The sequence below is a fragment of the Xenopus laevis genome, chromosome 1L (genome assembly GCF_017654675.1).
Source record: "Xenopus laevis strain J_2021 chromosome 1L, Xenopus_laevis_v10.1, whole genome shotgun sequence".
In the NCBI taxonomy this organism is placed as follows: Eukaryota; Metazoa; Chordata; class Amphibia; order Anura; family Pipidae; genus Xenopus; species Xenopus laevis.
In genome coordinates, this window is record NC_054371.1 from 70,615,033 (window position 1) to 70,639,897 (window position 24,865).

The window sequence follows — 24,865 nt, forward strand, 5'->3', positions numbered from 1 at the left end:
CTCAAACCGCACATCACCAGCATGTGGGAATCTGAAACTATGGTGTAGAATCAGTGTTTTATTTTTGCAAAAAAAAAAAAAAAATCTCACTTTTTCTAGTAAGAATCACAGGCCTTCCTATATCTTTTAACTTTCATTTCATTATAAAAACCACATGCCAAGCGGCAACTGTAATAATTTGCTGCTTGATAATTGTTGTTACCACTTATAATAGGTGAAAACAAAATGATTCATTGCTGCCATGCAGCATGAAAGGGATGATGTAGGAAGCCAGGTAGTGTTATGGTTGAGCAGCTCACAGAAGAGGAGGGAACATGGGCCTGTGCCGAGAGAGTAGTGATGTGGTAGAAGGCAGAGCAGAGCCAGGGTGTGTCAGATCACAGAGGGTGGATCTTACTCACTTCCACTGCTTCAGTCAGGCTCCCTCTCCTAGTGCTCTCTGGAATCCGAGGAAACAGGAGGCATCACTTTCTCAGCAGCCTCTGTAAGTATTTATTGCTGTCAAATGTATTCATTGCTGTTCAATGTCCTGCTGCACATAGGCTAGGCAGGTTGGATTAAATAAAAGGGAGAGTTTATGGTACCTGTTCATCTGTACTGAATCACATAGTAAATACCTAGATTAAACTTTGTTTTGCACCCAGAACTTATACTTGTTCTAATGAATGTATGAGATATAAACAGCCAGATAGATCCTGTTTTTTAATGGCAAGTCTATTTGCAAACATTTCTAAAAACTGCTGAACATGCTGAACTAAAATATATTGGGAAAACTGATCATTACACTTTCAAAAAACCCTTTTTTTGGGTGGAGCCCTCCTTTAAAGTTCAGCTGCACCTGCTGAATGCAGCCGCTTCTGTTAATGGCACCAATTACAGATTGAAAAGTAATACATATTTTCTATGTTTGCTCGGTCAAAACAATGGTACTCCTCTATCTGGGAGATACATATTTAATGGCTTAGTAAATCCAGCCAAGCCTAACTGCCACTTTTTATAACAAATTGAAGAGCACAGCTGTATTATTTTCAATGGAAAATGTTTATACACAGAATAATTAGAATAGGCACTCCCACTCAAACAAATAAACACAAATATGTTGAATAATTAGGTATCCGGTAATTTATAGTTTCTTTACCACAGAGTTACACCTTGCAATCAATCTACAATTAGCACTGACCGCTTACCTGTAGTAAGAATAATGAAAGCAAAACAATTGGTTGCTATTACTTGCTTGCCACTTTGGCCTTCCCTCAGTATAAATAATACTTATTATAGGGAGGAAAGACATAAGAGATTAATTTTTATTTAATATTTATTAAATAGTTGGCAACCCTAAACTCTCCTGATAATTAATCCAAAACGTCAATTGTTAGAGTATTTTTTAGGAAGAGTTGGGTTAACACAACTCAAAGGACTTTTCCAGCATTTCCTTATGTATACTGATACCTGCCATTTAATTAGGCAGAAGCAGTAGCTTGAATAAGTCCTTACCTGGTTTTTAAAGTCAGTCTAATTTAAATGTAACGCTGAATATGAAATTGCAGCACTGTAGTAATTGTAGACCTGTCCATTGGGTGGGGTTATATGTAACTTTATAGCGCTCTTACTAACAGTCAGGTGTGTGTTAGCTTTAGATCACAGATCAGGACACCTGCCGCCCCGCAGATGCTGTGAAACTACAGCGTCTAGCACCCCTGACTGCTTGCTGGGAGTTCTAGTCCAACAACATTTGAAGGGTGTCTAGTTGCACATGTACTAGTTTTTACATCCGGCCAAGCCTGTATCTGGTGCTTGGCATGCTACTTCAGAAACTCTTTCCAAAACTAAATATCCTTTTGTAATTTTAATTTCAAATGTATTTTATTTTGCAGCTCTAGGCACTTACCTCATCAACACTAAAATGGCATTTAAAACAAAGGTATGATAATTATATATAATCTTTAAGTATAATATACTGTGTTCAGTACTTCTAACTTTTTTTTTTAGTTTTAAACAGCTTTCCAAAAGGTTCTTTTTGAGGGGTTTGCTGGGAATTGTAGTTCAACATCTGGAGTTCTTCTGTTTGACTATTCCTGGCCTAGGCAGCCTGGCAGCTGTACTTTACAGAACTAGTTAGATATAGTATAAAACTGGATTCAAATCTGATATCAGATATTTTATCTGGATGACATGGGTTTAAATGTATTGTTTTTTTGTTATGTGTTATTGTATGCACTAATCTGTTGCTTTGCAAGGGTATTATTAAAAGTCTAGTTTTCCCTCGAAATAGACACTTATGCGGGAAAACCCTATTGACGTGTACACTTCATAGTCATTCCTCTCATTTTCTGTAACTGTACAGAACCCACCCAAATCGGCAGTGCTAACTTGGGCTCCCTTGCTGGTCACATGACAGGAGGCAGCCTGCAGCTTTTTCTGAATTCTGTTATATTAACCCCTGCCATTGCTGGCCATTTCACTAGAAACTGCTGTACTGTAGTTAAATGTGATTAAAGAGGATCTCGTTGCACCCTGTGTAAATATACATTTGTTCAGAAGTGCTTAAATGTGCCAAAGCAGCTTGTTGTCAGGAGGTTGTCAAACTGGTTTTTGAGTTATGGATTTGCCTTGTGGCACAGAGAAGGGTTAGCAGATCTAGAGGCATGGTGCTTTATAAAAAGAGAGGTGGGGGAACGGGTGGTTTCCTAAGAACACTTTTCTTTTCAAATAAAATGTAGGTTATTAATCAAGCAGTTCATGTGACAAGATATTAAGGACAGTATTGTTATTATATAAACATACCACTCGTGTATATTGGTGAATTTTAAGTCTAAACTGTGGTGGGCAATATTGTGTAATATTCAAAGGAAGTAATGCTGTATGATTATCTAGTTTCCTCCCACGCTCTAAAAACATACAGGCAGGCTAACTGGTTCCTATTGACTTCACTTTAGTCTGTGTTGTAGGAATGTGATAGGGAACTTAGATTGTCAGCTCATTGGAGCAGGGACTAATGTGAATCAACCATCTCTGTCAACATTTCATCACTATAAAAAGAATATTAAAGGGGTGGTTCACCTTTTAGTTAACTTTTAGTATGTTATAGAATGGCTAATTCTAAGTAATATTTCAATGGCCTTAATTTTTTCCTTTTTTATAGTTTTTTAATGATTAGCATTCTTTTTCTTCTGATTCTTTCCAGCTTTCAAAACTAAAAAAAACAAATGCTCTGCAAGGCTACAAATTTACGTTTTTTGCTATTTTTTTATTACTCGTCTTTTTATTCAGACCCTTTTCTATTTATATTCAGTCTCTTGTTCAAATCAATGCATGGTTACTATGGTAATTTGGACCGTAGCAACCAGATTGCTGAAACTGCAAACTGAATAAAGCCGCTGAATAAAACGCTAACTTAAAAACCACAAATAATAAAAAAATGAAAACCAATTGCAAATTGTCTCAAAATATCTCTTTCTACATCATACTGAAAGTTAACTCAAAGGGGAACAACCCTTTTAAATAAGCAAAAGTAATGTATAAACTGAATCTCCCTCTGTTGCTCTGTGCCTGCTTTATGCAGCTTGCATGAATAAAATATTAGGCCACAAAGCTGTTCTTTATCTACTTGATCCTTATGGAAATCAGAAGTGCTTGAATCCACGCGACTCAGTTGAATAGAAAGTGTGTTGTCTAAGGGTCATGCCACATGCTCAGATTCGGGGAAACTAATCTCCCTGAACTGCCTTCCGCCGGCTAGAAGTAAGGGTCCGCCTTTTCCGGAGTAAGGGTCATGCCACATGCTCAGATTCGGGGAGACTAATCTCCCTGAACTGCCTCCCGCTGGCTAGAATACAAATCGCCGGCGAGATGGCACTCGAAGCGCTTAGTTTTCCAAAGTCGCCCGAAGTTGCCTCACGAGGAAACTCTGGGCGACTTCAGAAAACGAAGCGCTCAGAGTGCCATCCCGCTGGTGATTTACATTCTAGCCGGCGGGAGGTAGTTTGGGGAGATTAGTCGCCTCGAAGAAGAGAAGATTTATCGCCGGGCGACTAATCTCCCCGAATCTGAGCCTGTGCCCTGACCCTTATAGCAAACAGCCATACAATTAAGGTGGGGATTTGTTGCAACTGTCTGCTGCGGAGAGTCATTGCAACTGGCTGCTACGCTGGTACTAAAAAAGGAAAAAAAGTGGACGAACCCTGTGTAAGTGTATGTTTCTCTTTAATTTCTGCTCTGTTATAAATATTCCCTGCAGTGGTAACTGTTGTAATCAGCTACAAGGCTATTCTAATTATAAACAGCACAACGGAAATCCCAAGGGGTGAAAGTTATAGTTTCAAAATGGATTTTTCTTTGCCCCCTTGAAAGGCACAGACTGCAAAATATATAAATGATTTTGCTTTCCCTTTTGGGCTCATACACAAGGCAAACGTTTTATGCATGTTTGCTGCTTTTTTTTTTTTTTTTTTGGAATTCAATGTACACTGAGCAGTATTTTTTTTCTACAGTTTAAATTCATATGCTTTTTAAGCAGCATGCATCATTTTTGAGCATTTGATGCATGCTGTAATTAACATTGAGAAATACGTAAAATGCATCATATAAGTGCACAGTAAAGTGAAAAGATCATGGCATGTTAAACTTACCAACTAACCACGAGGCATTCCGTTTCTGTCCTAAAAAATGACAAAGGAGTGAGTCAGCGGTGAGTGAGCAAGCAGGGCTCCAGACAACATGTATATGTACATAGTGCTCCCCTATAATTTATTTAATAAGCCAGTGTTTGGGAATATGGAATTCCTATCTACACCTTGGGAATTTCTAACTTGCCTTTATTCGTGCCTTTTATTCATTCCTAGAATTCTTTTAGCATTCCACAATTTGCCTTTTAAAAAGAACATGGTTTCAAATAAGGAAGGCCCCAGTTGGGTGTGGCTATAAGTGAATGCTGCTTAAAATCTGTGGCAAAATTTAGGTCCATAGAGAATAAAAAAAATTCCCAGTGACTCTGCCCATGCCCTTAAAGGAAAACTATACCCTCTGAACACTGTAGGTCTCTATAAAAAAAATAGAGAGTTTAAGGGTTTACCTTGATGTGGCATAGTGACTTGGCAATTTTCTAAACATAAATTTGCTAAACAATCCCCATTTTTTTAAAAAAATGTATACACTTGAACTAAATGAATTATTAATAATACACAGATCCAGGGATGTACTTTGATCAAATTTGTTTCTTTTATGTCTGAAGCAAATTTGGCCATATTATTTGAACTTTTATTATAAATTATTTATATTATGAATATCCTTTTGTATTTTAGTATAGACAAACTGGCATTCTAATGTTTCATTTTCATTTTATATACTGGCTGTTAAGGGTGCTGATTTTATTCTTGTGCACAATCACAATATAAATGAATTAAAGTGGCCATACACGGGCAGATTTAAGATGCTGATTCGGCACCTAATCTGCACATGTATGGGGCCGTGCAAAAAGCTCTGTGATTGATATCTGGACAAAAATCTGCCAGATTGATTAGGAAGGCTTGATTTTTCTGGGCCAAACCACAATATTACCACGATATTGCCCAATTAAGGTAGACCTGTCGGAGGGAAGATTTGCTCATTGCCAATCTAGCAAATCGTACAGTGTATGGCAACCTAAAGGGGACCTGTCCCCCTAAGAAACAATTCCACATTCATGTTAGTTGAGCAAAATAAACTTTATTTACATTATATGTATTTTTAAAATTTAGTTTCCTTCAGTCTTGGAATTGTACAATCACAGGAATTAGGCATGAGCCATTTTGTGGACACTGTTAAGACAAATTGTGTATCATCCTAAAATCTTGTGTATGCACCAAAATGGGGGACCTAATGCCCATGCACAGTGCTCTACACAATGATAGAGCCTGAGGAGAGAACTTTTGAATGGAAAGTGAAAGTAAATGACTGCCCCAACTCTATGCCTCAGGCATAGAGGCAGGGCAGGTAATATTTGATTGATAGCTCAGATATTTAAACACCTTTATAACAGGTATGGATGTTTTCATAAAAAAAAGAATTTGTGTTTCATGTTTAATTTGTAAAGGACTTTGCAGTTTTTTTATTTATCATTCATGTTTTTATCTGTAAAACCTTTTAAAATCATGTTCAGGGTGAGATTTCAACTCTTATCGGAATAGTGGTACTAACTGAATTAACAAATATTATGAAAACTCAAGAGATATCACACTGCACAGTAGTACTGCTCTACAATATTATACACGTATGGGATCCGTTATCCAGAAAGTTCCAAGGTTAAACTGTATCTAATAAACCATATCTTCCCTTTGTTGTTTTAAATAAATAAAGCTGTTTAGGCTCTGAGCCTATAAACAGAATACGTTTCCAAGTTACTCTCCTTGGAAATGGCTGCGTTAAGCTAATTGGTTAAGAATGTTTCCTTCATACATTGGGGAATTGTGTATGCCAGAAGAATCTGCTTTATGAGCTTTACCCAGAATTATTACACAAATATTAGTTTTGCTGGACTTTCGGCTTTTAAATTAAGACCATCACCATGTAAACACACCAGCCTCTGGGCCCTCTGACCCCCCTCTGGGCCCTCTGACCCCCCTCCACTACCCCCACGGACCACCCGCCCCATCCGCATCACTTGCACAGAGAGCAAAATTGCGCTAGAAAAGCCGAATTTCTGTTTTAATAAGGAGGAGTGGCTTTTTGCAGCCCCTGGTAATTTCTGGGGAACTCACCTTGCCTTATGGCAGAAACATCCATGGGGAGGCCAGGAAGTAAGCGGGCAGTCTTGTGCAGAGGGTCGGGGACGGCTGGGCACTCTTAAAATGATAATTATACAGGACTTTGAAACAAAACCCAACCCCTTTGTGAACAGTGGGAGAAAGAACTGGTTTTAGAAATGTCAGTCCATCTGTGAGAAAAGATATTTACCTCTTCAAAAGGCCTACCTAGTCATAAAGCATCCAGGGCAGCAAGAACAAGGGAATTCAATTATAAAACAGCCGCTAGGCGGCACATTAACCCAGAGAAATTACACAGAATGTACCCCACTAGCTCTGAACTTTGTTGGAGGTATGAAAGAGATAAAGGTACACATACACACATTTGGCTGTCATGTAAAATACTGATATTCCATTGACATTATTAAATGTAATACTTGAAAAGAAAACTTGCACCTTCTACAAGCAGCAAGGACACCCCATCCACCGACACATGCAGAATGAAGAAATCTCACACATCTTTAATAATAAAAGTAACACCTTCTAGAATACATGGAGGCCATGTCTTACCTTTACAGCGGACAACCACCACAACCATCAAGACACTCACTTAGTTCCAGGTTGAACCCAACCTATATTAGGAAGAAGATCTATCTACTGAATGATTATGTCGGTGGCCTATGTTACCTATACCCCCAAAATGAATACTTGAGCAACAGATGTTTATACAGAGAACAGAGCTTATATCAAATTAAGTGACATATTAAAGAATCTTATCAAACTGTATATATTTAATTAAATATTGCCCTTTTACATCTCTTGCCTTGAACCACCATTTTGTGATGGTCTGTGTGCTGTCTCAGAGATCACCTGACCAGAAATACTGCAGCTCTAACTGTAACAGGAAGAAGTGTGGAAGCAAAAGACACAACTCTGTCTGTTAATTGGCTCATGTGACCTAACATGTATGGTTTGTTTGGTATGTTTGTGTGCAAAGTGAATCATACGATCACAGGGGGCGGCCCTCATTTTTTAAAATGCCAGTTTTCTATTTATGATTACCCAATGGCACATATTACTAAAAAAGTATATTATTATGAAAATGGTTTATTTACATGAAGCAGGATTTTACATATGCGCTGCTTTGTGCAATATCTTTATATAGAGACCTACATTGTTTGAGGGGTATAGTTTTCCTTTAATCTCCAGCAGACATAACTTTTTGTCATGCCTTGTATGATTTGTAACTGTTATTTCTATGATGTACAAATCGCTTGCCCCCCGCCTCTTGCCTTATGTACCCTTATCTTGTTATAATGAAAAATAAAGAATGCATGTAAAAAAAAAAAACTTGGGATGCCATAGACATCACTGGCATAGGATAATGCTAGAAGTTGTTTTACGAGTGAGAAAAAATTCTAATACAGTATTTTACAGTTTATACATGTACTTCCTATTACTTCTAGAAAACGTAAAATCGTTTGTGCCAGCACCACAACGCAGACCTGAAGAAACTGCTCTTTTAAAAAAGTATTAGCTAACACAATTTTTTTTCTCTAGTCCAGAGGAACAATAAAGGATTTCCCTGGATTTAAGGCAAATGATGATGCCGAAGCTCTTCGCAAGGCAATGAAGGGATTAGGTAAGTTAAGTTAAAGCTTCACTGTTTTTTTTTTTTAGTTTTTTTTTGATAGACATACTGTTTTCCTTTGAGGACATGCTGACAAAAATGCATATTTGGTTTGCTGATGTGGTACCAGCCGGATAACCCACCCCATGACAAAAATAAGTAATTTTTTCATAATAATTTCATTGCAGCAGTTTAGATGTCAAAATGATGCATCCTAAGTATAATTTATTCAACTTGCAGTTTATCTTTCGAACTATTTAGCTTTTTATTTAGCAGTTCTTGAGTTTGAAATATCTACCACTCTCTGGTTGGTAGGGCCCATTTTACCCTAGCTACTAGGAATAGGATAGGGCCTAAATAGGAAAGAAAGTATTAAAAAGTAACAATAACACTGTAGCCTCACAGAGCAATATTTATTGGGTGGTGGAGTTGAAAGCTGGAAAGAGGCAGGAAATGTAAAAAAAAAATTACCAAATGAAAATTTTAAAAACAGGGCATTTTATAAAATACTAAACCTTAACTTGAAGGTATCCTACCCAACCCTCCAGCGGTCCTCCCATATTTACAGTGTATACAGTTATGTTCAACTAAAAAACACATGCACACATTTAATTTTCTGCATATCTAAAGATTTACACCTGAGTTGGAGCTGCCATGTTACTTGTATCGACTTATACATGATCTACAGCTAATTATAAAAGAGCATGTCTGTTTGTGACTGTGTAGATTATTAAGGCTCTGGACAACTAAACATGACAATTTATATTCTTATAATACACAAAAGCCATGAATATCTTGTAAATTATATCCTTATAAACGGTGAGTTCTGATGTCATTTCAGTCACATGACGCACTGAAACTTGTGTATTATAATAAATAAAGTACCCCCAGTTGTAAAATATGAGGATATTAGAAGTTACCTCGGAGTTACCTTCGGCCTCGTGTTTTTATATGGTCATGAAACTCCTCGGTAACTTATAATATCCTTATATTTTACAAGAGGGGGTACTTTACTTTATTCACTATATAATCTACAGTCTGGTCATTTCCCTATGGGACCAGACTGTAAATTATATCCTTATAAACGGTGAGTTCTGATGTCATTTCTGTCACATGACTCACTGAAACTTGTGTATTATAATAAATAAAGTACCCCCAGTTGCCTTCGGCCTCGTACTTTTATATGGTCATGAAACTCCTCGTTAACTTATAATATCCTTATATTTTACAAGAGGGGGTACTTTATTCACTATATCAGAATTTGATGCAGCGTGTCCGAAACGGACGCTGGCGCGCCCAAAACAGACGCCGGTGACCAAAATTTCGACGCCGACCCCCCCCCCCACAAAATGTAGATCATAATGCATAATGTACCCCCTACTAGAAATTTTATAAAGATATCAGAAGTCACCTCGGAGTTATGTGACCTGTATAAAAGCACATAACTCCTCGGTGACTTATGATATCTTTATAAATTACATTATCCACTAAATATGTTACTTTTGCTTTCTCCAAAGGGAAAGTACAAGTGGTATCGGGCTTCATGATACAAGTGTTTCGATTATCAATGAAAAATTTACGCTGAGATTGTGGGCTTAGTTTTATGTAAAGAAATGGAGAAAAGGTTGGGAACTGACAGTAATGGAAGTGACACTTTGGCCAGTATGTGGTGGATCGGGCTTTGCCAAATACTCTAGCTTTTGGCAGGATTCTCTCTAACAGGCAGGAGGCATTGCTGACAGAACACAGAAATAGCTCTTGCAATCTAGCAATCCAGTTCTGCCATTCATTTAAATATGTTGTTAAACCTATAAGTATCCCTGGCACCCAGAGCTTTTTCTTTTATCATCTCTCAGGTACTGATGAAGAAGCCATCATTAAGATACTTATATCTAGAAGCAATGCTCAACGTCAGGAAATTGATGTTGCCTACAAAACCTTGTTCGGCAGGGTAAGAGCTCAAACTTAAAGGACCAGTAACACCAATTTTTTTAATACTTATTTCCCCCCAAAAACAGTGATAATGTTAGATAAAGCTTACTTCCCCTTGGCTTTTTTTACATCTTCAGCTTGAATTTGACATGCAAAGTACCTCAAGGAGAAAGGCGAAAAGGCGCCGGCAAGCTTGATAGCCTAAAACACCTAAGCGTTTTTTTCATTGTCTGCAGCTTAAATGTATGTTTCTATTCCTTCAGACAGCTTTTGGGGGTAATGATGTGAGCAAATGTTTAAGCTGCAGACACTAAAAGAAAGCTTAGGTGCTTTAGGTTTTCAGTACGAAGCTGACTTCCAGTTCAGAGCATGGAAGAAACAGTGCCGGAACTACTGGGGGAGCAGGGGGTGAGAGCGGGCCAGGGCCGGCACCCCCTCAGGGCCCCCCGGCAGTCCGTGCACCACTGACAAATGCGGCCGTATGGAGAGGGTGGGGCCAGGCTGCACATCACGCACCAGGGCCCGCCCCCCTCTAGGATCGCTACTGGGAAGAAATTAAGCTGCCGTCTCCTTTTCGCCTTTCTCCTATGGTGCACTTTTAAAGTAAAATTCAAGCTGAAGATTCGAAAACGAAGTAAGCCTTACCTGTCATGTTGTTGTTAGTTTCTTTACTGCAATTCCCTTTTTCCCCTTTATCATTTCTTATGCTTTATACCCTGCTATCTCTGCAAAATCCTTTTATGCTATGGAATTTTAAAGGTGGTCTATTTGAAGTTGTCTTTCATTTCTTTATTGTTTAGACTATTATCTAAATACATTTCTATAATCTGATAACATAGTAGATGGATGATTACTGTTGTTAAAAGCACAGAAGCTACAATAGTTCTTTTTAGAGCACAGTACTGAATGTAGGTAATACAGTATACAGGAGAATAAGTTAAAATTGTTCTTAGTGTTGTTGAGGGCTTATTATCAGATAAAGGTATAGAATACATTATTCGGAAACCCATGATCTAGAAAGCATGGAAAGGTCATTTCCCACAGAAATTATCCAAATTTTTTAAAATGAATTCCTTTTTCTCTGCAATAATAAAACAGTACATTGTACTTGATCCAAACTAAGATATAATTAATCCTTATTGGAAGCAAAACCAGCCTATTGGGTTTATTTAAAATGATTTTCTAGTAGATTTAAGGTATGAAGATCCCCATTACGGAAAGATCCATTGTCAGGAAAACCCCAGGTTCCAAACATTATGGATAACAGGTCCCATTTCTGTATATAACAAACTTGTTGTCCAGATTTACATTGAACTAAAGATCTCATACAAAAAAGTTGATGCGGTACAGTACATAAAAACAGGGGAGGGCCTTGTCTTGCCTCTGATTGGACAGCCTCTCTCCAGTATAATAATACAACCATGAAATATTGTTATGGGAATATTTCTGCAAATCAGTACAAGATATTTCATTGCAGTTAAGTGCAAAGCTACGGATCAGGGGAGAGATCTTGGCATCTGCTGTTCTAGAAAAGGAAAATTACAGAACATATGGATAAAATATTCTCTGTTCCTGGCTAATACCACAGCATCCACAGGAATTTCTTAAAATGCAGAATGGGAAGGAGCAAAAGAAAACATACCCAAAAATAATGCTGGAAGACTAGAAAGTGATATTTGCTATAATCACTCATATCAGCTCAAATATGCTGGAGAGGCAAGACTGGGAACCTCTGACGAGAAACTAATCAGACAGAGAAGTTATTGGGCAAAACATTGAAACAATGTAATCTTGGGTTTTTTTTAAGTTAAGTTCCTAGTAATTAAGAATTTGGGTATTGGAAATTATACCCATTAATTATTACCAGAAGAATGGTTCAGAACCATGGCTGTCTTATGGGTTCATTAGAACTTCATTAAAGTAGATAATGTTTTGTAGGGTAACAGTTTGAGATTCTAATCCCCTCCTTTATGAGGATTGCTACAGACGTTTTTAAACAAGACCATTAGATATGCTGCATGACTTATGTATGAGACGTGTAATTGTTTTCTTTGCTTTTCAATTAAAGGATGCCAAGACCTCATATGACTAATATGTCTAATCAGAATAACAAGTCATGTGACTTGTGCTCTGATAAACTTCAATCACTCTTTACTGCTGTACTGCAAGTTGGAGTGATATAATCCCCCTCCCTTCCCCCCCCCCAGCAGCCAAACAAAAGAACAATGGGAAGGTAACCAGATAACAGCTCCCTAACACAAGATAACAGCTCCCTAACACAAGATAACAGCTGCCTGGTAGATCTAAGAACAACACTCAATAGTAAAAACCCATGTCCCACTGAGACACATGAGAAGGAAAAACAGCAGCCTGCCAGAAAGCATTTCTCTCCTAAAGTGCAGGCACAAGTCACATGACCAGGGGCAGCTGGGAAACTGACAAAATGTCTAGCCCCATGTCAGATTTCAAAATTGAATATAAAAAAATCTGTTTGCTCTTTTGAGAAATGGATTTCAGTGCAGAATTCTGCTGGATCAGCACTATTAACTGATTCATTTTGAAAAAAAATTACTATGCTATAGATTGGCTAATTCTAAGCAACGTTTCAATTAATCTTCATTATTTATTTTTTTATAGTTTTTGAATTATTTTCCTTCTTCTCTTTCCATTAACTGATGCGTTTTGAAAAAAACATGTTTTCTGATGACAAGATCCCTTTAATATTCAAATTCATATACAAGGAGTTTTATGTAACCAAATACCTGTATATACAGGTATGGGATCCGTTATCTGAAAAGCCGTTATCCAGAAAGCTTTACATTTCCGAAAAAGGCCATCTCTCAGACTCCATTGCCTTCTACTCTGTAATAATAAAACTGTAACTTGTACTTTGTCCACACTAAGATATAATTAATCATCATTGGAAACAGAACCAGCCTATTGGGTTTATTTCATGTTTACATGATTTTTTAGTAGACTTAAGGTATAAAGATCCAAATTACGGAAATATCCAGAAAACCCCAGGTCCCGATCATTCAGTATAACAGGTCCTATACCTGTATTAAGTTTTATTCTTCCATGTTAAGATTATAATGCTATAGGCTTAATATAACAGGATGGCACAATATTAATTATTTGGTGTCCTCCAATTTAGGATCTTGTTGATGATCTGAAATCAGAGATATCTGGTAAATTTGAAAATCTGATTGTGGCTCTGATGACTCCATCTGCTTTGTATGACGCCTATGAACTCAGACATGCAATGAAGGTGAGTTTTCCAGGTTCATCGCAACATGTTGCTCCCCAACCCCTTGGATGTTGCTCCCAGTGGCCTCAAAGCTGGAGCTGATTTTTGAATTCCAGGCTTGGAGGCAAGTTTTGGTTGTATAAAAACCAGCTGTACTGCGAACAGAACCTCAAGTAGGCTGCCAGTCCACATAGGGGCTACTTATTTGGCAGTGCACCCCCAGGAACTTATGCTTGTGTTGCTCCCCAATTATTTTTACATCTGAATGTTGCTCACGGGTGAAAAAGGTTGGGGACCCCTGATGTATTGTGTAGTGCACAATTTAGATTCAGGATAAATTACACGTGCAATTACATGTAGGTGTCTGCCTGTCATCAGCATCTCATTACCAAACCATGGGTAGTAATATGAAGTTGCTATAACAGTTTCTACTTCTTCTTGGAAGACTTTCCACTAAATTATGGAACATTGTTGGTGGGATTTGTTTCCATTCAGCCACAAGAGCAACAGTGAGGTTGAGCACTGATGTTGGAGCTCAGGCCTGTTGGTCCAGTGGTCCAGTTTTCCGACAGTTGTTGACGTTGTGTGCTGGGTTTATATCCTACTGAAGCTGGGAAGGAACTTTCCTAAACTGGTGCCACAAGCTAGAAAATGCTTTGGCCATATAGTGTATTTAATATCTTTTTAGTACTGCATACATTGCAAATTCGACTGCAGTATTAGCTGTAAAAAGAATTGCCTGGGCTTCTGCAGCACAGTTAATTTAATTTAAATTTCCAGTGACTTTTTTTTTTCTTGTGGATGGAAATGGGCATCAAACATTTACCCCTGTGGGAGAATTACAGTTCTGCTGCGGCTCCACATACTTTGTAGTTGCATAATGTATACAGGCGTTGCTCTAAAAGGAAACACTCCTGCTGATTCTGCCATTATATATTTGGTTTCTGTTTATAAAAATGATGAGCTCAGTCACTCAAGGTACTAGATAAACGTAGGGCTATACAGAGTTGTAAAAATGCTTATATTTGCATTTCAAATTAACTTAGTTTCATTCTGTACATCTAGTTTCAAGGGCATCTGTTGCCTCAAAAGGTTTTAAGGTCATTATGTTGGCCAGCTAGCAACATGCAAAATGAACATGTCAATTTTATATATATATATATATATATATATATATTTGGCCCTTTTTAAAAAATACTGCCATCATATTATTTATATGACTACAATTTTTCTGTGCTTATTGGTGTCTCTGCAAAGCAAAGATAATCACCTTCTTTTGAACCTGGCACTAATCATTTATTTAATCTGATACACATATGTTGGTTGGGCCGTTTGCATGATTTGACTGCCCTTGTTCATCAGATCAAACTGATCTGACTGCTTGACCTCATTTGGCTTATATTACATGGGAACCTGTATAGAAAAACTCGACCCGCACCAGACCCAAGCACCCTGCTCCTCCACCCGCACCCGACCTTTAACGACAAGGAAAGTTACACTAAAGAAGTAGGGTAGAAATTTTGTACATTATGTTTTGGGTTTCTGTACCAGCCTAAGGCAACCACAGTCCTTTAGCAGGGAAGGATCTGTGTCTCCAAAGATGCTCCAGTAGCTCCCCATCTTCTTTATCTTCTGCTGATTCACTGCACATACTCATAGTGCTGCTGTCACTTACTGAGCTTAGACACCAACTCACAATATACAGTACACATAGAATATAAATGTCACAATATAAGGCTGATTAGTAATTATTACAGATAATTACTACATGGCAGCACATAAACCAGCGCGGCTAGCATCAGAATGTAATAATCAGCCTTGTAGCATCAGCTTATATTACAGGGGAACCTCATTTTTTGGTTAATAATTTGCGACAACCCCTGAGATTAGCTTCTCAACAGCTGCTCAGAGGCCACTGAGCATGTGAGTGTCACAGACCAGACACTTTCCAAGATGTTGACCCCCTGCCCTGTGACATGTTTGAAGTCCTGTATCATTGCTGCTATTGACAAGCTGAAACTTTAGGCTGGTGCAATAAATTCAATATATAAAATATGGCACAGCTTCATTTTTTAGGGTTTAGTTCACCTTTAAGCTGGAGCGTTCCCCTCTTTATATACCTGTGCCTGCCCCACTGACATCACAAAAGGGGGCAGGGCCTGCAGGAGTATACAAATTGAGGCACGCAGAGACAGAAGTGGGGTAGAAGAAGACCGTTGTGCAGAAACTGTCCCAAACCCGCCTAACCCGCAGTCTTCAGGCAAGCCAGCACATCACTACTGTGTAGACTTTTGGGGAGAGGACCATATCCATGCCTTTATACAGACCTCACCCAACAGGATGTCCAGTCAACCCCATCAATATCTGACAGTGCCGGGCCGAGTCAGCTGGGCGCACTAGGCAACCCAGCCGACTATGTTGCCCCCTCCACATTGGTGCACACGAACGAGCAAGTGCACATGCGCGAACCAGCGCACTAGCTGGTGATTCGTATGTTAGTGCGTGCGCATGCATGGATGAACGCTAGTGGCTGGAATTGCTGCCGCAGGTGGGGGCACAAGGGTCCGAACTAGGGGGAATCTGGCAGAAGAGGTACAGTGCCTGGCGCCCCTCCAACTTGGCGCCCTAGGCATGTGCCTCTTCTGTCTACCCATGGGTAGACAGAAGTACCCCTAGGCCCTGATATCTGGCTAATGTGGCCTCATTATGTACTGTACCAACAAGCTGCCATCTCTGTCAAGCCTCCATGCATCACTGGCCTATGCATGACTGAGTTTTGCATTTGTCCTGTGGGTCTCAAATTGGATATCTTTATTTATAATACTCTTACTTTATAGTATAGCAAATAATTCAAGGTCCATTCCATTACTTATATAAGAAATGAAAACAATGATGTAACATGAATTTTACTTGCAAAATGCATCTAATAAGATGTATTTCCTAATATATTGGAATGTGTGATATGTTTGGTAGTTAATAGCAACACTGAAACCTTCATGTAATGTTCTGTTTTCAGGGAGCAGGCACCACTGAGAATGTGCTGACAGAAATCCTTGCTTCTCGTACTACAGACGAAGTGAGGCACATCAAACAGGTTTACCAGCAAGGTAATGTTCTTCGCTGGAGAATCAGAATATGAACTGGAGTTTCTTTCAGTATTCCTGAATCTATTGGATTAAATGGAAATATAGCAGTGATCTGTAGTATGCATTATAGTCAGGATACAGTGGGAGACCATTAACTGTGTGTGTGGGGTTTTGTTGCAGAATATGGAACTGAATTGGAGGACAGCATCACTGGAGATACATCTGGATACTTCCAGAGGATGTTGGTTGTCCTTGTACAGGTGATTTTCTTGGTCTCGTAATTAAATAGTTCTATACTTCTATTTATAACTTCTTTTATATTTCGGAAAATTAAATAATGTATTCTGGTTAAATGAATGCAGAGTTAAACAGTAAGCGAGCATCAAGAGCAGCCCAGAGCAGACTGTATAGGTGCGTGTCGTTTGAGGTATCTTTCTTTAATTCAGGATGATCTAAAATAATCTACCTATTAAATAAACTAAACATTACTTAACCATTGTTATTATTATTTATAAAAACACCAATATATTCTGCAGTGTTGTATTATAGCAGGGCGTATACATTAAACGTACAGATTATATAGAACTACTGGCAAAAATAGGAAGTAATGAGGGTCTTTGTTACTTTGTTTGTGATCTAAAATATTACAGCAAATGGGTAATGCACTGTGGCCAAGGTTAACAGTAGTTAAATGGGAGAAGCACAGCTCTGGGTGTTGGAACCCCTGCCCTGTCTAATGGTCTCAATGTCCATGTGCTGATGGCACAACCCCTCTTAGGACAGCAGTTTTTAATAAAGATTTTCCTGTATCCTTGTTTTCCCTATAATGTTGCATTAAATAGTATAACTGACATTATCCCAGTTTACTGTTCATTTGTGGTAGGTGAAAATACATTTTTATGTTTTTAGGGCAACAGGGATCCTGATTCTAAAGTGAATGATTCTCTGGTGGAACAAGATGCACAGGTCAGTGATAATGAACAAACATACTTCGAAGAACACTAAAAGCATTGCTTTAGAGATTGTGGAGATTGTTATTTATAAAATGTTAATATACTCACAGTGCTGTATAACAGGGATAAGGCAAGGACAGCATTCGTTTGATAGGAACAGGCCAAATACAGTAAAGCACGGTGCAGGAAGCACATTTTATGAATAACAATACACTTCAGTAAATATAGAGAATGTGCAGCAATACATAGAACAGAAGCACATGGTATAGGAATACAAATTGCAATAGGAGTAGGGATTATGTTTCAATACATATGTCAGAAGAAACAGGCCCTGTGTACAGCTACTTTGTACAGTAGAAGTCAGGCCTATATAGCAGTGCAGTAGGAGTAGATATATATACAGCAATACAACAGCAGCAGCTACAGGGCATATCTAGCAATCCATAGTATAGTAGGAGTAGGGAATATACAGCAATACACAGTGCAGTAGCAGTAGGAAATATACAGCAATACAGAGTCCTGCAGTGGGTCAGGTACCCGCGGGTTACCCACAAAAAGAGCGGGTACCCTGCGGAACGAGGGTAGGCTTTTCAGGTGCGGGTATAGATGCGGACCTGAGGGGTTGCGAGTCAGGTTGTGGGTCTCTTCGTGCTGCAGCTCTCTCCCAGCAGCACGCTTCTGTCCCTCTAAGCTATCGGGCACTTCTGATGATGTCACTTCCGGTTTGCAGCATCATTGTTGACGGCTGGTTGCAGGTCGGGTTGCGGATAAGGCAGTTACGGGTCCGGGTCGGGTAGCATATCAAAGTGGGTAAATATGTGGGTTGCGGTTCGGGTTGCGGGACAGGTCTGGGTCTTAGAAATTGGTTCCATGCAGGACTGTAATACACAGTGCAGTAGCAGAAGGGATATACAGCAATTCACAGTGCAGTAGCAGTAGGGAATATACAGCAATACTCAGTGCAGAAGCAGTAGGGAATATACAGCAATTCACAGTGCAGTAGGGAATATACAGCAATACTCAGTGCAGTAGCAGTAGGGAATATACAGCAATACTCAGTGCAGTAGCAGTAGGGAATATACAGCAATACAGCAAAAAAGTGCAGTTAAGCATAACTAGCAATACGATAGCAAAAGCAACAAGGCATATCCAGCAATGAAATACTTAAGTACAAGTGTCAGGGTTGCCGTCAGTAACCATTGAGCCCCATACAGTTAAGTTAGCAGGGACCTCCTCCCAGGGGACCCCATTTATTAGCCCACTGGTTGCCCAGGACCCCTAGGTGCTGGGCCCTGCCAAAAAAAGTCAAAAGCATGGCTTTACCTATATCTGTCCAGGCCACTTCCCAAGTATGTGAAAACCCACTCATGATCTACCATTTCACACTCATGAATAACACTTTTTCATCTCAGCTCCCCTGATTACATTACCTCTGGCCTTGTACTCCCTTAAAGGCAGCCCTGAGAGTAGAGCACATACAGAAACACACAATGCAGTAGGAGTAAACTGTGTATAGCAATCCATTGATTTCTGACCAGTACAAGAGCTAATGGAGATTGAATTCTTGGACTGTGACAGGATTTGTTCAAAGCTGGAGAAGTGAAGTGGGGCACAGATGAAGAAAAGTTTATTACTATTTTGGGAACCCGCAGCATTTCTCATTTGAGGAAAGGTAAATAAACACTATTTTTATATTATAAATAGCTATTCATAGTGTATTTCAGTTGTCTAACGCAACAAGTAAGGTTTTGCAGGGCTACAATAGATATTGTATGTGTTTCAGCAAACTGGAAATGTACTCCTAGGATGTCACTGTTGGTGTTGTCAGTCTTCTAGTCAACTCTTATATCATATGGGGAGAACAATATCCTCAACTTGTACCTGGTTAAAATAAGTTTTATTGCTATGCTTGGTAGGGAGCCATGGCAGCCTGCATAATTCTTTCACTTCTGATTAGAACTTTCCTGAAAATCTCATTTCGAAGTGTAAACTGTGCTGGAGTAAGGACTGAATAATAAAAAGTCTCTACAAAGAGATTCTGTATATAGCACCCACATATTACTGCCAATGCCAAATATATTTTAATGGATCATGTGTCTGTATCTTAAATCTTTCACTTTCTACATAGGAATATAGCTTTTTATAATATAATCAAAACATGCCCATGATTTTCCAGCTGTCGATTAACTGCAACTCCCAACATCCCTTGACACTTTAGTCTATTATTAGAAGTACATTATGTGGGCAAAATTGATTTTCCCATCTCTGCAGAGCTGCTACTTAATAGCCGTTGGTATCTCTGTCCCTGTAACTTACTAGACTGTGTCGTATTTTTTATCCTAATATTTGGAAAAAAATATACTTGTTTTGTGACTCATTTATACAAATGTCTGTTCTGGTCATTTCTTTGTATGAGTCATGAATATAAAAAGTATGCACTGTACCATGTTTGCACTGATATCCTTACTCTGTCCACAGATGGAAAGTATTAAATATTACGGTTATACCTTCTTGACTTCCTCTTGTGGAAAAGTAGCTTGACAGTGGTTAAATATTTCTGATGACTAAGAAGGCAGAGCTTGCTGGCGCTATATAAATAGAGCAGGATAATACTGATTCTTCTACATTGTAATATCCAGCTGCATTTTATACAGGGTGTAGCATTAATGTGGTTTACACAAAGATCTGATTGTGGATGATTAAAGTAGCTATGATATACCTATTGGGAATCACTTCCGATTGACTACTATGTTACAAGTATACAGTCATTTCCCAGAAATGGAACTGTCCATGTTTTGGTTGAGAATCTCAGACTGGGAGCTAATTGCAGTGTTTTGCATCGAAGTGAGTTGAAAATTGTACATTGAAAGGAAACAGAAAGCTCCCACAGCCCTTAAAGAGTGTTCAGTCTTAGTAATGCTTCTTTATAAAATACTTCTAAATGAAAATACTCTAACATGAAAGCATAAAATAATGAAGACATGCAATGGGTGCATTATACATTTGCAAGAATAGCCGCACAGTGGCTGGCATTCTCCAATATGAGTAACCGGAACATGAAGCAGACCCACAATCCCACCTAAATATTATTTACAGAGATTAGACATCTTTCACATCAGCCCTTGTGCCAGAGGCGTTTATAGACTAAGCCCCTAACACAGTCTCACACACACACACACACATTATGTCAACTTTATCAGGAGCCAGTTAAGCTGCTTTGGAGTATGGGAGGAAAATGAGTATACCTGCAGTAGCTGGAGGATATAGCTCCATATTGGGGGTATGATCATGGAACTGATGATCACTGGGGACATAGGTGCTTGAGGTGATACTCAAGCACCTATGCACTTATTCTGTACTGTCAGACCTTTTCTTATGCAGCCTATTAACCATCTGCAGAAATAGATCACTGTGTTTCCCTTATTTTTTAGTGTTTGATAAGTACATGACTATCTCTGGGTATCAAATTGAAGAAAGCATTGACCGGGAGACATCTGGCCACCTGGAGAATCTGCTTCTTGCAATCGGTAAGCAATAATGTTTGTGTTTAGTTTTTCTTTGGGGGATTTAATGTGGTCATACATTTTCCTGCTGTTTATAGTGTGCATCTGCAGCCACCAGGCCAAACAAACAGATACAGTATAATTGGCCACACGTAGGAATGATCAGAACTTTGTGGCCAGGTAGCTGCATATAAATTGCATATCAGAATACCAGCAGGCTTGGTTTTACATGTAAACTCAGCCAAATCATTTCAAGGGGATGCACACATCCAGCAACCATCATACATATAGGACAGGATTTGAACAAAATTTTTTGGAGGTTAGTTACCTGCAGGTTTGCACCCTTACTTACTTTGTGACTATGTGTGCTTTTTTAGTGAAGAGCGTTAGAAGCATTCCTGAATACCTGGCAGATACTCTTTATCATGCAATAAAGGTATGTATGTGCAAGTTTTATTTCCACTGTAGCTTATTATAAAAGTAATAATAATCAGTATTCTTCTTAGTACACTTTATTATCTCCAGCAGTTTTGCCAAATGATGATGATGTTTATAACATTTTATATTTTCATGATAAGTATTTAACTAGACTTGCCTAATGCATTACACAGATGCTTGCACAAATTCTAATTTCATACTATACTTGACTAGATGCATAGTGATATATCGGGTATCTCTGGTAGACAAAGACCAGGCAATGGTACTTTTTTCTCTTAGTTTATTGCAGACCGCAATATCATTGGACAAAGCACCGATTTTGTTTTTTGCATAGATATGGTTGACGCAGCACCCTTCATATACCATAATAACATAAGCGTGACTGTTGTACATGCATGCTTTATATTTCTCTGTGAGTTCTCATATAATTATTCATTGTTGTCTGCTATAACTTTTAATGTCTTCTTTCTCCTCCTTTCACCAGGGTGCTGGTACTGATGACTGTACTCTAATTAGAGTTATGGTTTCTAGGAGTGAGATTGACTTGCTTGATATCAAGGAGAAGTTCCGCAAGAACTTTGGCAAATCCTTGCATGCAATGATCCAGGTAAATGTAATCTGATTATGGAATATAGTAAACCGGAATTCTTAAACTATGGGTTGAGACCCAAATATGGGTTCCTGTTATGTTTATGTTTCCCTTGAACCCAGTGAAAGTTCCTCCTTCAGTAGAAATAAACCAACTATTGAGTGGCAAGGCTAATTCTCCAACTTAATTAGGGTCATGTAAGGTTTCCCAATAGATGGCATGAATGGCACTCCGATATCTATCAGACCTAATGAAAGATCAGTTTGGATGGGAATCCCTGGGCAGGTATCCAGTGACTTTGATACAGATTTGGCTAATTACATGGCTCTCCAAAGTTCTGCTTTTTTGTGACCTGGCCAAAGAAGCTGAACGAACTACCTGAATCAGGTATGAACAAGTCAGATCTTGTACGAGCAAGTCTTATGTTTGTGTTCAGAATATGTCATATAGTGCCATCTAATTTAAACTGGAGAAGCAAAGCTCGAGATGATGAAACTTTAGTCTGCCAATCTGGATCACATGCACCAAACTTCCATCTGATTTCATTAGAAGTAAAAATAGAAATGGAATTCAAACAAAGTCTTAATATCAATCTGTAGAAATGTCATTGTAATCATTCACAAATACTCTCTCTGGACCTTTCCACTATAATCCTTTAAAGGAGAACTAAACCAATAAATGAATGTGGCTAAAAATGCCATATTTTATATACCGAACTTATTGCACTAAAGTTTCAGCTTGTCAATAGCAGCAATGATCTAGGACTTCAAACTTGTCACAGGGGGTCACCATCTTGGAAAGTGTCTGCAACACTCACATGCTCAGTGGGCTCTGAGCAGCTGTTGAGAAGCTAAGCTTAGGGGTTGTCACAAATTATCGTGCAGAAAATGAGATTTGTCTGTAATATAAGCGGATGTTACAGGGCTGATAATTCGATTCTGATGCTAATTGCACTGGTTTCTGTGCTGCCATGAAGTAATTATCCATTTTAATTACTAATCAGCCTTATGTTGTGACATTTCTATTTTATGTGTACTGTATATTTTGAGTGGGTCCCTAAGCTCAGTAAGTGACAGCAGCACAGAGCATGTGCAGTGAATCAGCAGAGAAGAAGATGGGGAGATACTGGGGCATCTTTGGAGACACAAATCTGTGGTTGCCTTGGGCTGGTACAGAAGCCTAAAACATAATGTACAACATTTCTAGCTACTTCTTTAGTAAGGCTTTAGGCTAAGGCCACACTAGGCGATAGCGCCGCGATTTGACTCGCGGCGACTTTTCGCCGCGACTTTTAAGCTGCAATCGCAGGGGAAACTTTTGCGCTGGCGTCTATGCGGAATCGCGAAAAATCGCCAGCGTAAAAACACACGCGGCGATCTTTTCTCTACTGTCGCTCGAAATTGCCTCGCTAGGCGATTTCGAGCGACAATAGAAAAAAGATCGCCGCGTGTGTTTTTACGCTGGCGATTCCCCATAGACGCCAGCGCAAAAGTTTCCCCAGCGATTGCGCTTAAAAGTCGCGGCGCTATCGCCTAGTGTGGCCTTAGCCTTAGTTCTCCTTTTAATGCATTCCGTGACTTTCTGCCAGGCTCCTAATTGTGTTTTTTCCTCTTACAGGGTGACACTTCTGGAGACTACAGGAATGCGCTCCTTCTTATCTGTGGTGGGGACGATGACTAGTTCATCAGACTCTGACAGGATGGAAAGCAGCTCTGGGCAGTGGTTTTTAGAACTCTAGTACAGCTGCTATTTCTAGATGCTAATTATGTATTGCCTCTTACTCAACAATTAATATGCACATTTTACAAAGGTAACATACAGCTGGTCTTAAGCCTTCGTCTTTTTTTTGCAGCCTAGGACCGCACTTTGGGTGCTGTTATATATTATTTTGTTGAAGAGAATTGTTTCATTAATTATCTTATTCATCCCGTTAAATACCATGTGAGACTGTTACATTCCTGTCTGTCCAAAACCTTTCATCTTACATTTAAACTTGTTTATCATTGTTAGATAACCTGCATTTGTTTGTATGCTTGGCCTGGCCTCACCTGTGTTATAACGTCACAAGTAATAAACAGTTTTGTCTAAACACTACTGGAGGTTAATTGTTTACTGTATATTATGTTAGGCCAAGGGCACCCGCAGCATAGGGTGCCCTTGTGCCAGTCAGTGTGTGACAGATCCCCCACAAAGGCCTAGGATGGCATGATCCCAGTAGATTTGGCATTTAAGTGCCCCAGTGCTTCAGCAAATGTAAAGTGGGGGACTGCTGGAGTTGGTCAACCAATATTGCTGTATGGATCCACCCAGACACATCCCCTTAAATGGCACCTGTCAGGTAAAAATGTTATCCCCAACCAAAGGTGTGGGCTAATAGAGCCTGCATTCCGGTTGGAGATAACAGTAGTTTTTTAGAAAGAAAAAAATGTCCAGCGCTAGGCTACCCGCACCGGGAGGGAGCTCCTGGTATGAGCAGCCATGTTGTCACTAGCATGTGCATAATGTGCATGTGATGTCATGCGCATGGCTCTATTAGCCCGCACCTTTGGTTGGGGATAACATTTTTATCCAGCAGGTACCCTTTAATATGGGAGTAGTCTCCATACACACTATGTACCATCATTGCACCCTCAGGATGGCCTACCAGGGGTGCAGCCCATTGGGTTACTTACTGACTCATACCCATGGATTCAGTTACTATACAGTATGTGACAGGTATGGGATCCCTGACCCAGAAAACAATTATACTAAAACCTCTGAATTGTGGG

General features: G+C 39.1%; 1 protein-coding gene across 1 annotated transcript; it reads left to right on the forward strand.

Moving 5' to 3' along the window:
* Positions 1–455: 455 nt before the first annotated feature.
* anxa5.L (annexin A5 L homeolog) lies at positions 456–24,191 on the forward strand (the record flags this gene model as incomplete). The annotated part of the gene is given in 13 exon segments (NM_001088973.1): positions 456–484; positions 1,875–1,921; positions 8,280–8,361; positions 10,206–10,300; positions 13,436–13,549; positions 16,545–16,635; positions 16,795–16,874; positions 17,524–17,580; positions 19,146–19,239; positions 20,999–21,094; positions 21,448–21,506; positions 21,993–22,115; positions 23,715–24,191. Coding segments are annotated over 12 exon segments (972 nt in total). The 3' UTR covers positions 23,778–24,191.
* Between the last annotated feature and the right edge of the window lie 674 nt (positions 24,192–24,865).